Here is a 13,841-nt window from a genome sequence, read left to right as displayed (position 1 = left end):
CCACCAAGCATTCATCTTGTATGCATGTCTGGAACGGGGGGCGCCATGTTTTTCAATTGCTCGTGACATATCTACTCATTATATCTAGAGAAAGAAGTTTTTTTGGCATCTCTTTTTAATGAGCTAGTCTTTCATTCTTCATAAAGATTAAATGTCCACATATGTTTTGTAAGCTCTGCAAGTTCATATGTTTCTCCTTTTCTTCTCCTCCATTTGTTGTTTTCTGACAAATGGTGAATTATATTAACTCAAAATGAAGCATCAAAAGGATATAAAAACAATGTGCACACACCCGGACTCTGCAAAATTAGGATGAAGTAAAAAACCAAAAGAACCTCTGAAATACCAATTCCGGATGCTCCAACAATCCCACGCCGTCCTCATGCTCCGTTGTTCTTGTCAGTGGCGCAGCATCCGTTGGTGAAACATACTCATCGCTGTCATCGGATTTAAAGATCCAAGATCCCTTGTCCCGCCATGACAATAATAGCTGTGCAGGACCATGCTATCTCTTTCTTGGACCCCGTAAGCACCATCATACCACCTGAAGTGAAGAGAATAAGAGTCGGTTTGAAAAGCACATCCATGCCTCGATCGCCTGCTGAGCTTAATTTTCTTGCCCTGCATGACAGCAATGTAACACAGGCCCTTCTTTCAGGAATGTCCTGCCAAAGGGGAAACAGAACCTAGAGAATTACAAAATCTTTTTTTTTTCAAGTGCAAAGACATCACAGTCCTAGGAATTCAACATTTGCAGGTTCGTTACTTCAGTTTGATGCTGGTCCACAACAGCATACACCTTCTCTGCTAGGCAAAACGAAAGAGTGAAAAAAATGCCATGAATTGACACATAATATTTTTCCTCAGCAGGTTTATCGTACTCATGAGTACCAGTGTTGCGCAGATTCTACCAAGTTACTAAATTTCATGAACGCTGTCCCCCAAACTTTGCTGAAGTACTTGGAGAAAATGCGATCTCAGAAATGGCTTGTACCGTCAATGGCATGCACAAGCACAATGAGCCACACAGAAATGATGATGCGCACTACAATAAAATGTAAATCCAGCGTCCGACAACAACAACAACAACAACAACAACAACAACAACAACAACAACAACAACAACAACAAAGCTTTTATCCCAAACAAGTTGGGGTAGGCAGATCCCATCCAGAATCCATCACATTTAAACCATACTACTACACGTTTTAGTTAAACTACGAGCGAAGGAAGAGTATCAGTTCAATAACCGGACCAAAAGTAAAAACAGCAGCTGCAATAAATCTCAGGCCTCTAACTAGATCTTAGAGGCACCGGCTGCAGGAAGAGTAAACAAGCACATCATAACATCACTGGGACATGGAGAACTCTGGGCAGCATGAAACACGGTTTGATCAACTTCCGCACAACCTTCAGTCTTGTAATTCCTCCGAAAAGAGAGCCATCCAAAGAGCCACCATGAACAGGGTTATCTTACACTGAATCAATGCCGAGAAACCTCTCTGGCACCGAGAAAGGATCGAGCTCCAAACAGCCTCGAAGCTTGCCTCCTTTTTCATTTGTCAGATGGAAGCGAGGGATCTGGTGAGAGAACTTTAAGTACTCATCCTTACATATCGTTTCCACAGATGGCTCTCTTCTAAATACTGTCCTGTGACCATCCACCTTTCTCAACAGCTTAACTTGTATGGACGAGTCCGTATGGGTTAATATCTCCACCAATTCATAGTCACAATTTTTAAAATCGTGCGCAGTCCATCCAGCCCTCCAGTCCTTGTAAACGGCCCAGATCTCACGAGGAAGAGGAATAATTTCAAATTCTTTCTCTCTACCAGTTGGGCTACTACATACAGGATGAGAAAATGATTGTGTACCAGTGTAAGTCTTAATAGCATCATTTTCACCGGAAACCGTAAAGATTCCACAGCCAACAGGGCGATCTTCGTTCACCAATCTTTTCTCCTCCTCTCCCCGAGGAGAGACATAAAGCCATCTCACTTGTACTTTATTATTCTTGAGATCGACTTTCCTTATGCCGGCATAGTAATTGGGGAACTTATCCATATCATTGTAGAGAGCCCAGATTTGCCCAGGTTTGAGCTTGTCAAGTGATCTCATTTCTGTAAATTCATGGAATTCAGATTCAGCACATTCATATTCTTCCTGGATAATATCATCAGATTCCTCATAAACATCAGTACTATCTTGTACAGCAGAATGAGTGTAAATGCTTTCAGGTACAACAGAGGCAAAAGCATCTTCCAAGTTAGGGGGAAGCGCGTCAGGATCAAGTTCAACAGCTCCTTCTGGAATGCCATCTCTTTCAGTCCCCTCCATCCAATGGTAAGGGACACAATGTGAAAACCTTAGTGTGTTATCCTGAGGTATCACGTACGGGGTTGCCTCTTCCAACCCCGTAAATAAGCTAACAAAGCCTCTTAATTTTACGAGCGGCATGGCAATGATGCTAGTGCTTGTCGTAAAATCAGAGACAATCTGAACAACTTCATACTGAAAATCTGTGTGGTTTTTAGCGTCCGAACTCCAGCCAATGTCCCATCCCTTGAAAAGGGCCCAAACTTCACCTTTCTTAGGATATACCTCAAACGAGTTTCTTGTCCTGCTTTTCTCATAGGAAATGATCTGGGAGAAGATCTTAGTTTCTTTAGCTGTGTGTGATGCTCCATGCTTAAAATGTCCACAAGCAACAGGCAGTTCCCCACGTGACCATGCCACCTCTGCTTTATTTCTGGGATCAAATTCCAGCAAAACAAAGTGTACCTCAAACTTTGGGGCCCTTCTTACCTTTGTAATTCGAGCATAAAATCTTGGCATACAGCATTGACTATCATAGACAGCCCAGATCTGGTTGCGTCTAAACCGACTTACATCTCGAAGTTGGTCGAAGTCAAAAAATTCAGGACATAATACTTCCGCTTGCACGTCGTCAGATTCTTCAGCAACATCCATACCTTCTACAATAGATGGAGTGTTATGGTATCTGTTCTCTACCACCGATGTCTTTGCAAAGATCCCTGCGTTCATGCATGTAGCATGCTGCCTCTCCCCAACCCCTTCAGATTCCTTTCGAGGCTTATTTCCTCTGGATGAACCAGCATATGCGGCATCAAACTCCGAGCCCTTTACCGACCTGCTTTCTGAAATGACACGAACATGAGGCTGCTCCAAGTTAAGGGGAAGCGCAGCAGGATCAAGTTCGAGAGCTCCTTCTGGAATGCCTTCACTTTCAGCTGCACCCATCAAACGGTATGGGATACAATGCGAGAACCATATTGTATCATCCTGCCGTATCAGATATGGAGTAGCCTCTTTAGACTGCATAAATAAGCTAACAAAGACTTTTATCTTGACAAGCGGCATGACGGTGATGCTAGTGCCAGTCGTGAAATCAGAGAGGACCTGAACAACTTCATACTTGTATTTCTTTTGATTGTGAGCATCTGAACTCCAACCGATATCCCATCCCTTCAGAAGTGCCCAAACTTCATCTTTCCTAGGATATATTTCATAAGAGTTCCTTCTACCAGTGAATATCGCATTTACACGATGAGAAAAGGATTTCATGTCAGTGTAAATCATAATACCATCAGTGGTGGCAACCTTATAGGTTCCACACCCGACAGTTCGATCTTCTATAGATATTTTCTCCAACTCTCCATCAGGACAAACTTCAAGCCATCTTGTTTGTACTTCATTATTCTGCAGCTCAACTTTCTCTATGAAGGCATAGCAATTGGGATACTTATCTATGTCACTGTAGAGAGCCCAGATCTGCCCCGGTTTGAACTTCCGAATCAATCTAATTTCTGAAAATACTCCTGCATTTTTCCACACAGATTGCTCTGGACCAGAATGAACAGGTTGGTCAGTTAAAACATGTGCTACAAAGGCCTTCGAGCAATTTTGGCAGCGGACAGTTTTCTGTGAAATTTCATGGTAGTACTCATATCTGTAGCGACAAGCTGGACAGCTGGTCCAAAATGTTTGTGGCCTTGCAGAATTTGAGCCCGATAGCTGTTCTTGCAGACATGTATTATGGAGATTCATGGTAGTATGGAGTGAGGTATACTACTTCCAGACAACAGAGAACAAGCAATAGACCAAAAAGGTGACTTGTCAACCTGTACCAAACAAACAAAAAATTATGATCAAGAAATTTCATGAGTACATTCTAAAACAGAAGAACAGCATGCGTTTTTTGCTACATAAGGGAGTGTACAATGGTGCTATCTTAGCAATGCCACCTAGGATAATTGCTGACTTGGAAGAGAGAGAAATGAGAAAAAAAGGCTTGTCTTCTCCAGCTAAGAGATGATCTCTTAGTAAGGAAGATAAGACAATTCTATCCATTTTACAAGATGTCATCTCTTAGTTACAGGTGTTCTAATTTAATTTTAAACATCCCACAAATTTAGGAGCACGCAAAGATTAATTGCTAGAGATGGCACTAAGAGATAATCTACTGCATCATATGTTTTTGTCCTCTCTAAATGACATGCATGGTATAAGATAAGACCCTCTTATCGACGATTGTACATGCCTAACAAACAACCAAAGAACAATGCTCACTTTCTTGCGACCCTAACATAACAAAATTAACTCAAAAGGCATCAATCTCATAATTTTTAGCCACTGTTACCAACATGAAAGACCATTAGCACTCAAAATGTAATGCATGTGTTTAGACTGCATTAGATAGTCCATAGGCTAAACATGTGACATGTCAGTTTCAACAAATATGTGTTGAACTGATCAGAGAGCACTCCCAGCAGGGTTCAATTTCCCAGATTCTACATAAATCCTGCAAACCCCCAGAAGTGAGTAACAACTTGGTTTTCCAGTAGATTCTGATTAAACATTTCTCTTCATCTTCTCTTTGTATCTTTTCCAGCTGTTTTATTGTCCTTCAAACATTATCCGTTGTGTTTCGAGGAGGAAACCTTTGACAGGTTGGCTACAATAGTGGTTTCAAGGTAATTTGCCAAAAAACAAATTAAGCACAATTAAAGCTCCGCAGTTGGTAACTTGTACTTTGTGCCTTCTTTGGCGCCTAATGCACAACGACACACAATTGTATGCGTATTCGAGAAGAAAAAAGGACAACGACAACTGATAGCTTAGCAAGATTATAAATCGATCCACCCGCTACAAAAGGAAAAATAATAATGTTCATCTTCATCAGTGACTTCAGTTAGTGGAATACCTTAATACATCAGATTCCTCTTGACTAGGAGTCATCCCCAGGGGGCAACTCGAGCGGTTCCCAATCCCCTCGCCGCCGTCGCGGGTCGTCCTTGCCGGCCAAAGGCCCAGCGCCGGTTGGCGGTGGCGGGACGGTCTTGCAGCCCACTCTCCTTCCCTTATATCTGCCCTCTCTCCCCCTAACCCTAGTATAGATTGCCGATGGTGGGGCTTTCCCATCGCACCTCGAAGGTTGGCCGCCTCGGGCAGAGGTGCTCGCGACCAAGAGGGCAAGTGTTGTGTCTCGCCTTGGACTGGGGGCTCATCGACATGGAGCCTGCCTCGGCACAGGGGCCGGTGGGGCTCTTCGGCCGATTCGGGGTCGCAGCCGTGGGGGTTGTGGATGCCGACCACCTCGCGATGTAGTCACGGCCAGGGGCACCGGTGGCTACCTCACCACACCTAGGGCCAGGGGCACCGGCGGCTACCTCACCACACCTAGGGCCAGGGGCACCGGCGGCTACCTCGCCCCACCTTGGACCAAGGATGGGTTGCCCGAGGTACCCGCACCGATCCTGCCCAAATCTGGGGCGGTTGAAACGGGTGGTTGGCCATGGCCGCCGTCTTTTTCTTGTGGGTAGTGCGTTCCCATCATCAGGCGGTTTCGCCTTGCTTGGTCTCATTGCTGGCAGGTGGGGGTCTCCAGAGGGGGTCATCGTATGTCTTCTCTGACGGGCATATCCATGTCAAACAATTGTGAGGCTAGGGAGTGGGGTTACTTGGATGTCGGGGTGGCAACTCCAGGTGGTGGTCCATTTGCTTTGCCTTTCAGCGGGTTTCTTGGAGGCGGCGAGTCATGTGGCGGTGGGAGATCTTGGTATTGGTAGTGCTTCGACTATGGTGGCTCCCAGATCCTACTCTGGAGGTCTGTTTTGGTGGTGACAGGTCGACCCTTAGGGTGGGTTGGTGCTCGTGATTCCTCCTGTAGCATGGGTGAGAGGCTCTGGGCAAAAACTTTGCACTCCGAAGCCAGGGATGACGATGCTCGTTGGTGTCACGTCCCTCTTGAGGGCGTCATGTGGTCCCTCTCCCTGCGCCAGAGTTCTAGGTGAAAACCCTTGACCATTCTTCGGTCTCGGCGACGACGAGTGTTGCATCGTCACTCTCTTGAGGCATTGACGTGGAGTCTAGGATCCTTCCAGTCATGCCACGTCGTTATCTACGGGCAACTTTGGATCCTATCTTGAAGCTTCTTTGACTCTAGCTTGAGGCGGTCTCGCTTGCCTCCTCATCTTTTGCATGGGTCCTTGTTGGCACCACTCGTGGTCCTCGCTATCCGCGGGCAGGAGTGGCATTGCACGCTCAAAAGTGGGAGGGCAGGGGGCCCCAACGATAGCTTGGTGTGAGCGGTGCATCGAGGTCCAGCGGTTTTCCAAGGTGGCCCGGTTACTTTTCTTGTCAGTAGTCTAGGTCATGTTGTGGTAGGGTGTGGTTGCTCCTGTACTTTTGCTTTTTACCTTTGATCTGCTTTGTAAGAGGGTCTCCTCATAGCCTTATATTAGTTCCTCGAAATAGGCTCGCGCCCCGCTTTACATATAAAGCACACATCACAGGACAGGGTCGAACAATACAAAGTTGTGAGGCGACCCTCTTACAAAGCAGATCCTAGGATAACTGGACAACATACATGCACGTGACTACGTTGTTGAGAAATAACACAGTTAGGCCTGCAAACTATGCCATGACATGCCCTAACACATATAAGCTCCATGACAACGCCCTTAGGAGGGGGAACGGCACAAAGCGTCGTCGCCGTCGAGTCCAAGAAGAACAAGGGCTTTCACCCGGAACCCTGGCATGGAGAGAAGAACCACAACGACGTCCTCAAGAGGAAAGCGGCACTCATGGGTGTCATCGCCATCAGCGCAAAAGCGCGGAGCTTACGCTCGGCAACTCACCCTTTCTACCATGAGGCACCCAAGACATCCGCGACGAGGACAAACATCCAGGTCCGAATCCTGGGCGTCTCCACTGCCAATAACGAAGGGGGGCCCGAGACACCCGCCGTTACACCCCTCGTCGCCCAAACGACCAAGAGACATAACCACCACCGTAGCCATGATGCCCACCGTAGAGCCAACCATGTGGACCGCCGTCCCAGAGCCGACGTCCTGGCATCCACGACCCTAGACACCGCCAACCGCCTGCTTCACAATACACCACTCACAATAGGAACAGTGGAAGGCCTCTCCTTCTACTCCTGGCCCGACATCAGCCAGCGGGTCTGGGTCGACACCTCCACTGTAGGAGGTATCCACACCTATGTCCCCAGTCGGTCTCGATGGACTGAGGGGGACACAACCCAGTAACTATCGCGGCTGGCGCCGAGCGGGGATCTCGCATGCGGCCACATCCGTAGCCATCGACGCTGATCCGCCCGGCGTTGTAGCAGCGCCATGAGGGTCCAACTCGGACCGACGTCACGAACCCGCAGGCAAAGAAGGCACAACGAGCAAGCTAGCACCATCGTGGACTCGGTCGGCCCCTGTACTTGCACGCCGCAGAATGCCATCCACCGCCACATACCAGATCGGCGCCGCATGTGGAAGCCAGCCGTCAACGACCCGGATCATGCTGACACTAACTCAAGACAGCCGTGCCGCTCCATCGCCATCGTTTTGGGCTCACGCCGCCCCGTTGGAGCCAAACCGGACCAGCACCAACAGCACACGCCCGCCGCACCCCGTGCATCTAGCCCTGCACCGCACACCATACTCCCAGCGCCAAATCTGGCCCGAAGCCTGCCCGTAGTCACCCGAGGACAACGCACCGCACCAGCCCCTGGCCGCCAGACCCCAAGCAGCCTCTGCACCAGAGCGCCACCAGGGAGAATCCGCACCAAGGCACCGCCGGTGGGAGCCCCGCGTCGCCAACGACATCGACGACAAGATTTGGCCGAGCCAGAGCGAGCCGGCACCACCACCACGAGGGCGCCTCTCGCACAGCCCTCCACGCCCTGGCTGGGCGCCCTGCAGACCCCGCCACCAGCCACTAGTCACCGCGCTCTGCCGCCGGCGCACCACCATCGCCCGAAGCAGACGCCCCGCGCAAGCCTCCAACGCGCGAGGGGAGAGGGAGCCCAGCCGCCACCTACGCCGACCGGGCCGCCACCTGTGTTGCTTTATATATAAAGCGGCGCCGAACCCTTTTTTTGCTAATACATCAGATTTCTCTCTACCTTCTTTCCCAGTTCAGTTATACTGCAGATTCTTCATTGTTCAATCATGTATTTCTTGAATGATATAATGCCCATTTCTTGATTCTTTTTGCTAGATAGAAGGAACAGTGAAGTTTTGGTCTCTTACTATCTGCTGAGTCCATTTTACACCCTCAACTCCAAAACCGCTTAATTTACTTCCACGAATATTATGTAGTCATGACTCATGACAAATAAGCAGATGCATAGAAAATAAAATTCTTTAGAATTTAGCCAGCATGTAAATTAGGCCAGGAAAATATTGAGCGTGTCCAGTTGTACATGTGTGAACCAAAAAATGATAGAGTTTGTAAACGGACAAAACAAAAGTTCATACTTACCACAAATCATCGTGACAGGCAGGAGAGCATGAGCTTGGTACTGTCTGCAGAAAAATTTGTCTCATTAATGTTTGTTTTCAACTTCCCACTATGCTCATAATCGTACAAACATAAAAAAATAAATGCTATGTGCAACCACCAACAATATGATTCTTATTGTTATTTGGCTCCTTCTCAATACAAAACAAGGAAAGGAAGCTAAAGGTTAAACTAGAATATTTCTCAGTATACTCTTGGTATTTTTCAATAAACAGAGGCAAAAGTTTTGCCTTGTATCATTAATTAAGAAGGTTGTTGCCTGATTAATCAGAGGAAAACCGGGCAAAACCTAGAGTCGACTGCTGTTTCTTTCTGTCCAAATGTAAAGATAAATAAAAACTATAATTTGATAGCAAAACAAGGAACTCATTCAGTATTCAGGCTAAAAAGGCAACACAACTTTTTTTCTCAAAAAATTTCCCCTTTTTTGCAATAACAGAGAAAAAGCATTGTACATCTGAAGCCCAGTTCACACTGCAGCGGCATGCCTGCCAAAGGAGGTACCAATCCTTTGGTGCATAGGAGTCCTGCTAAAAGACTAACGACAGAAGAAACTGAGCCCATGGCTACGAGCCTAGTAAGCGGCGTGAGGGAGCAACCCAAAATAGCGGGCGAAAGGGAACAGCAGAAGTCCCCCAAGGCCCCAAACCCTAGCCGATCGATCAAAAATAATATTCTGGATATCCAAGTCGGTGGTATTCTCACGTTCATCAACTCCAAACCCCAGTGGATTGAATCTGAATTTGCCCCAAAGTTCATCAGTCAAGATGTACGCTATTCCGTCGCAAACAAAAAAGGGAAACACTAACGAGCTGACGTACCTTCAGCAGCACATACTTACCACTACGGTCATAATCGTCCAAACTTCAAAAATAAATGCTACATGGAACCACCAACCAATATGATTCTTACTGCTATTTTGCTCCATCTCAATACAGAAAGGAGACGAGGCTAAAAATAGAACAGTTTTCAATGTTGATATTTTTCAGGAAACAAAGACAAAAGCTTTGCCTTGCATCATTAATTAAGAAGGTTGTTCCCTGATTAATCAGAGGAAACCCAGGCAAAACCTAGAATCAGCTTCTGTTTGTTTCTGTCCAAATGAACAGCGAAATAAAAACTCTAATTCAACAACGAAATAATGAATGCATTGAATATTCAAGCCAGGATAACACTACAAAAGTATTTCCCCCATGTTTTTGCTCAAAAAAGTTTTCACTGTTTGCTGCTACAAAATTCCCCACTTCCGCACTGCCACTGCGGCGGCATGTTTCCCGAAGTAGACCAACAGAGATACCAATCCTCCTTTGGTGCCTAGGAGTCCTGCTAAAAGAAAGGCTAGCGGAAGAAGAAAGAAATTGGGCCCATGTCTACGAATCGGCGTGACGGTGCAACCCAAATAAGATCCTGGATATCCAGCTCCGTGATATTCTGGCGTTAATCAGCCCCAAACCCTAGCAGATTGAATCCAGGTTTGCCCCAATGTTCATCAGTTAAGATGTACGCTATTCCGGCACGAACAAAACACTGAAATACTAACGAGCTGACGTTGGCTCAGCAGCACATACTTTTGGCACAAAACAGAGTAACTAATATAGTCGAACTTAAAGCATAAGGGACCAGAACAAATTCTGTACGTAGATGTAACTATCAGTGTCCTTCAAATTGGCAGAATAATTCAACAAAAGCCTAAATCAAAAGCACTTATGTTTTGCACAAAGCAGTGTGGTTAATAAAACATGCCAACAGAGTTTCTAACAAGGTGACTACGAGTTCACCAGGGTTTCCCAAAGGAGATACCAATCCTTTGGTGAATAGGAGTCCTGCTAAAAGACTAATGACATAACAAACTGCGCCCATGGCTACAAGCCTAGTAATCGGCGTGACGGAGCAACCCAAAATCAGCGGGCGAAAGGGAACGGCACATGTTCCTCCAAGGCCCAAAACCCTAGCAAATAGAAAAGGATATCCTAGATATCCAACTTGGTGGTATTCCGGCGTTTATCAGCCCCAAACCTTAGCGGATTGAATCCGGATTTGCCCCGAAGTTCATCAGTCAAGATATACGTTATTCCGGCGCAAACAAAAATGGAAATACTGACGAGGTGAAGTTCACTCGGCAGCACATACTTACCACTACGGTCATATTCGTACAAACTTCAAAAATAAATGCTACTTGGAACCACCAACCAATATGATTCTTTTAGCTATTTTGCTCCATCTCAATACAGAAAGGGAAAGGAGGCTAAAAATAGAATAGCTTTCACTGCTTCGCCTTGTGTCATTAATTAAGAAGGCCGTTGCCTGATTAATCGGAGGAAACCCAGGCAAAATCTAGAATCGATCGACTTCTGTTTCTTTCTGTCCAAATGAACAGAGAAATAAAAACTCTAATTCAATAACGAAATAATGAATGCATTGAATATTCAAGCAACAAGATAACACTATAAAAGCATTTCCCACACAAAAAATTGCTCAAAAAAAGTTTTCACTGTTTTCTGCTACAAAAATTTCCCCACTTCTCCACTGCAGCGACATGTTTCCGAAAGGAGACCAACACCAACAGAGATACCAATCCTCCTTTGGTGCATACGGGTCCTGCTAAAGGAAAGCCTATAATAACGTTAGAAGAAAGAAATTGAGCCCATGTATACAGATCGGCGTGACGGAGCAACCCAAAATCAAGTTCCCCCAAACCCTAGCCGCTCAAAAACAGATCCGAGATATCCAACTCTGAATCCGGATTCGCCGGCCCCAATGTTCACCAGCCAAGACGTACAGAGTACTATTCAATCAAGGGCGAGCTTTCTGTTGCCTCAACTCAAGGCATGCGGGAGAGCAGAGGAGGCAGTGCGATTACATACCTAATCGTCGGCGGCGCGGGCGCGACGACGAGGGCCTCCGCGAATGGTAGCGGGCGTTGCCGACGAGGAAGAGGAGAGGAGGGAAAGGAAGGAGCGAGGGTTTTTCTCAGGGAGTAGCAGGGGAGGAAGTGAGGAGGGAGAGATGTGGACGGCAGGGGACCGACCAAGGAAAAGAAAACTAATTTCGGGTCAGGACTCAGGAGGACGGCCATGGCGGAGGTCAGCAGGTCACTCAGACTCAGACCCCTCTCTTTCTCTCCTGCAAACACACGCACTACGTGACCTGCGCTGCTGTGAAGGCACTTAATTTCAACAATACTCTACTAACAAAAAAATGGAGGGTTTTTTTTTTGTATTTGAAACAATGCTCGTTTCAAACCTTGGAATCGAAAGGGTTTAGGCTTAGTAGAACTAAAACCGAGTACATGATGTGCGGTTTCAATACTACTAGCTGTGAGGAGGAGGAGGTTAGCCTTGATGGCCAGGTGGTACTCCCTCCGTTTCAAAATAGATGACCCAACTTTATACTAAAGTTAGTACAAAGTTGAGTCATCTATTTTGGAACGAAGGGAGTACCTTGGAAGGACACCTTTCGGTATTTGGGGTCAATGTTGCAGGAGGATGGGGGTATTGATGAAGATGTGAACCATCGGATCAAAGCCGGATGGATGAAGTGGCGCCAAGCTTCTGGCATTCTCTGTGACAAGAGAGTGCCACAAAAGCTAAAAGGCAAGTTCTACAGGACGGCGGTTCGACCCGCAATGTTGTATGGCGCGGAGTGTTGGCCGACTAAAAGGCGACATGTTCAACAGTTAGGTGTGGCGGAGATGCGTATGTTGAGATGGATGTGTGGCCACACGAGGAAGGATCGAGTCCGGAATGATGATATACGAGATAGAGCTGGGGTAGCACCAATTGAGGAGAAGCTTGTCCAACATCGTTTGAGATGGTTTGGGCATATTTAGCGCAGGCCTCCAGAAGCTCCAGTGCATAGCGGACGGCTAAAGCGTGCGGGGAATGTCAAGAGAGGGCGGGGTCGACTGATTTTGACATGGAAGGAGTCCGTTAAGAGAGACCTGAAGGATTGGAGTATCGACAAAGAGCTAGCTATGGACAGGGGTGCGTGGAAGCTTGCTATCCATGTGCCAGAGCCATGAGTTGGTTGCAAGATCTTATGGGTTTCACCTCTAGCCTACCCCAACTTGCTTGGGACTAAAGGCTTTGTTGTTGTTGTTGTTGTATTTGAAACGAGCATTGCCTCGAGGACCGAGACCAAAAAAAAATTTGATCAATTTCTTGATAAAGCTCCAATTAATAGTAGAATCTCCTATGAACGACTCTTATAATCCCCGCAAAAAAACGACTCTTATAAAGTTCTAGATGTCCTGGTGTCATGTGTTTGTACTACTTTCCGCAAAATAAAATGAAATGTGTTTGTACTACATGAATGGCTCGATCTTATCGTTGTGTCCATGAAATGTAAGTGTTCTGGGTGATGCCAATAGATGCAAGGAAATCCTATTTGATCTCTCTTAAACAACACATCATACTTCTGCAAGAATCTATTGGTGTTCCTAAATGAACTAGAAACACCGCCCCTCCCGATCACAATCCCTAGTTAATTCTAGGAGATTTAAACCTCATTCGTCACCGACATGAGAAGAACATCACTAATTTCCATCACAGTGACACGATTAATTTGCATGACAAACGACAGAGAAGCCCCCGTTCATGAATGCATCGACCATACCTTTTTAACTTAGCATGAAACTCCGCCTTCCCTGACTCTAGCCTCACAAAGCTATCTTGTTTCACCTCTGATCATGTGCCACTCGTAATCACGTTGTCCACCTCCATTCCTCGCTCCCGCCAATTTCGGTTTGAACGTTTCTGGGCCTTCTGCCCATCTCGTCACCAAATTGTGGCCCAAGCCTACCAATCCAATGGCCCCGCACATAAGTCTACTTCTGCCATTCTAGGACGCACCATTCAAACGTGCCGCTCCCGCCTAAAATGTTGGTACAAATCCATAAGCCCAGTCCACATAAGAGAGGGAGCTGCAAACACGTCATTAACCTCCTTGATGCTCAAGAAGAACAATGATCTCCCACCCCTTTCAAGATCAACCTTATGAAAATA

At 46.5% G+C, this 13,841-nt stretch overlaps 1 protein-coding gene across 1 annotated transcript; it reads right to left on the bottom strand.

The window, feature by feature from the left end:
* Positions 1-1,130: 1,130 nt before the first annotated feature.
* LOC123040447 (uncharacterized) lies at positions 1,131-11,896 on the bottom strand. The gene is made up of 3 exons (XM_044463286.1): positions 11,703-11,896; positions 8,800-8,843; positions 1,131-4,142 (listed from the first exon to the last, which is right to left on the bottom strand). The coding sequence occupies exon 3, from the start codon at positions 4,066-4,068 to the stop codon at positions 1,474-1,476; it is 2,595 nt and encodes an 864-aa protein (XP_044319221.1). The 5' UTR covers positions 4,069-4,142; positions 8,800-8,843; positions 11,703-11,896; the 3' UTR covers positions 1,131-1,473.
* Positions 11,897-13,841: the final 1,945 nt, after the last annotated feature.

Source organism: Triticum aestivum, chromosome 2B (genome assembly GCF_018294505.1).
Source record: "Triticum aestivum cultivar Chinese Spring chromosome 2B, IWGSC CS RefSeq v2.1, whole genome shotgun sequence".
In the NCBI taxonomy this organism is placed as follows: Eukaryota; Viridiplantae; Streptophyta; class Magnoliopsida; order Poales; family Poaceae; genus Triticum; species Triticum aestivum.
Note: the sequence above shows the minus strand (reverse complement) of the source record. Positions and strands in the feature narration are given on the sequence as shown.

What these genes read in the sequence shown, in the direction of transcription:
- LOC123040447 (XM_044463286.1), bottom strand. Translation starts at nt 4,068, where the DNA reads ATGAATCTCCATAATACATGTCTGCAAGAACAGCTATCGGGCTCAAAT.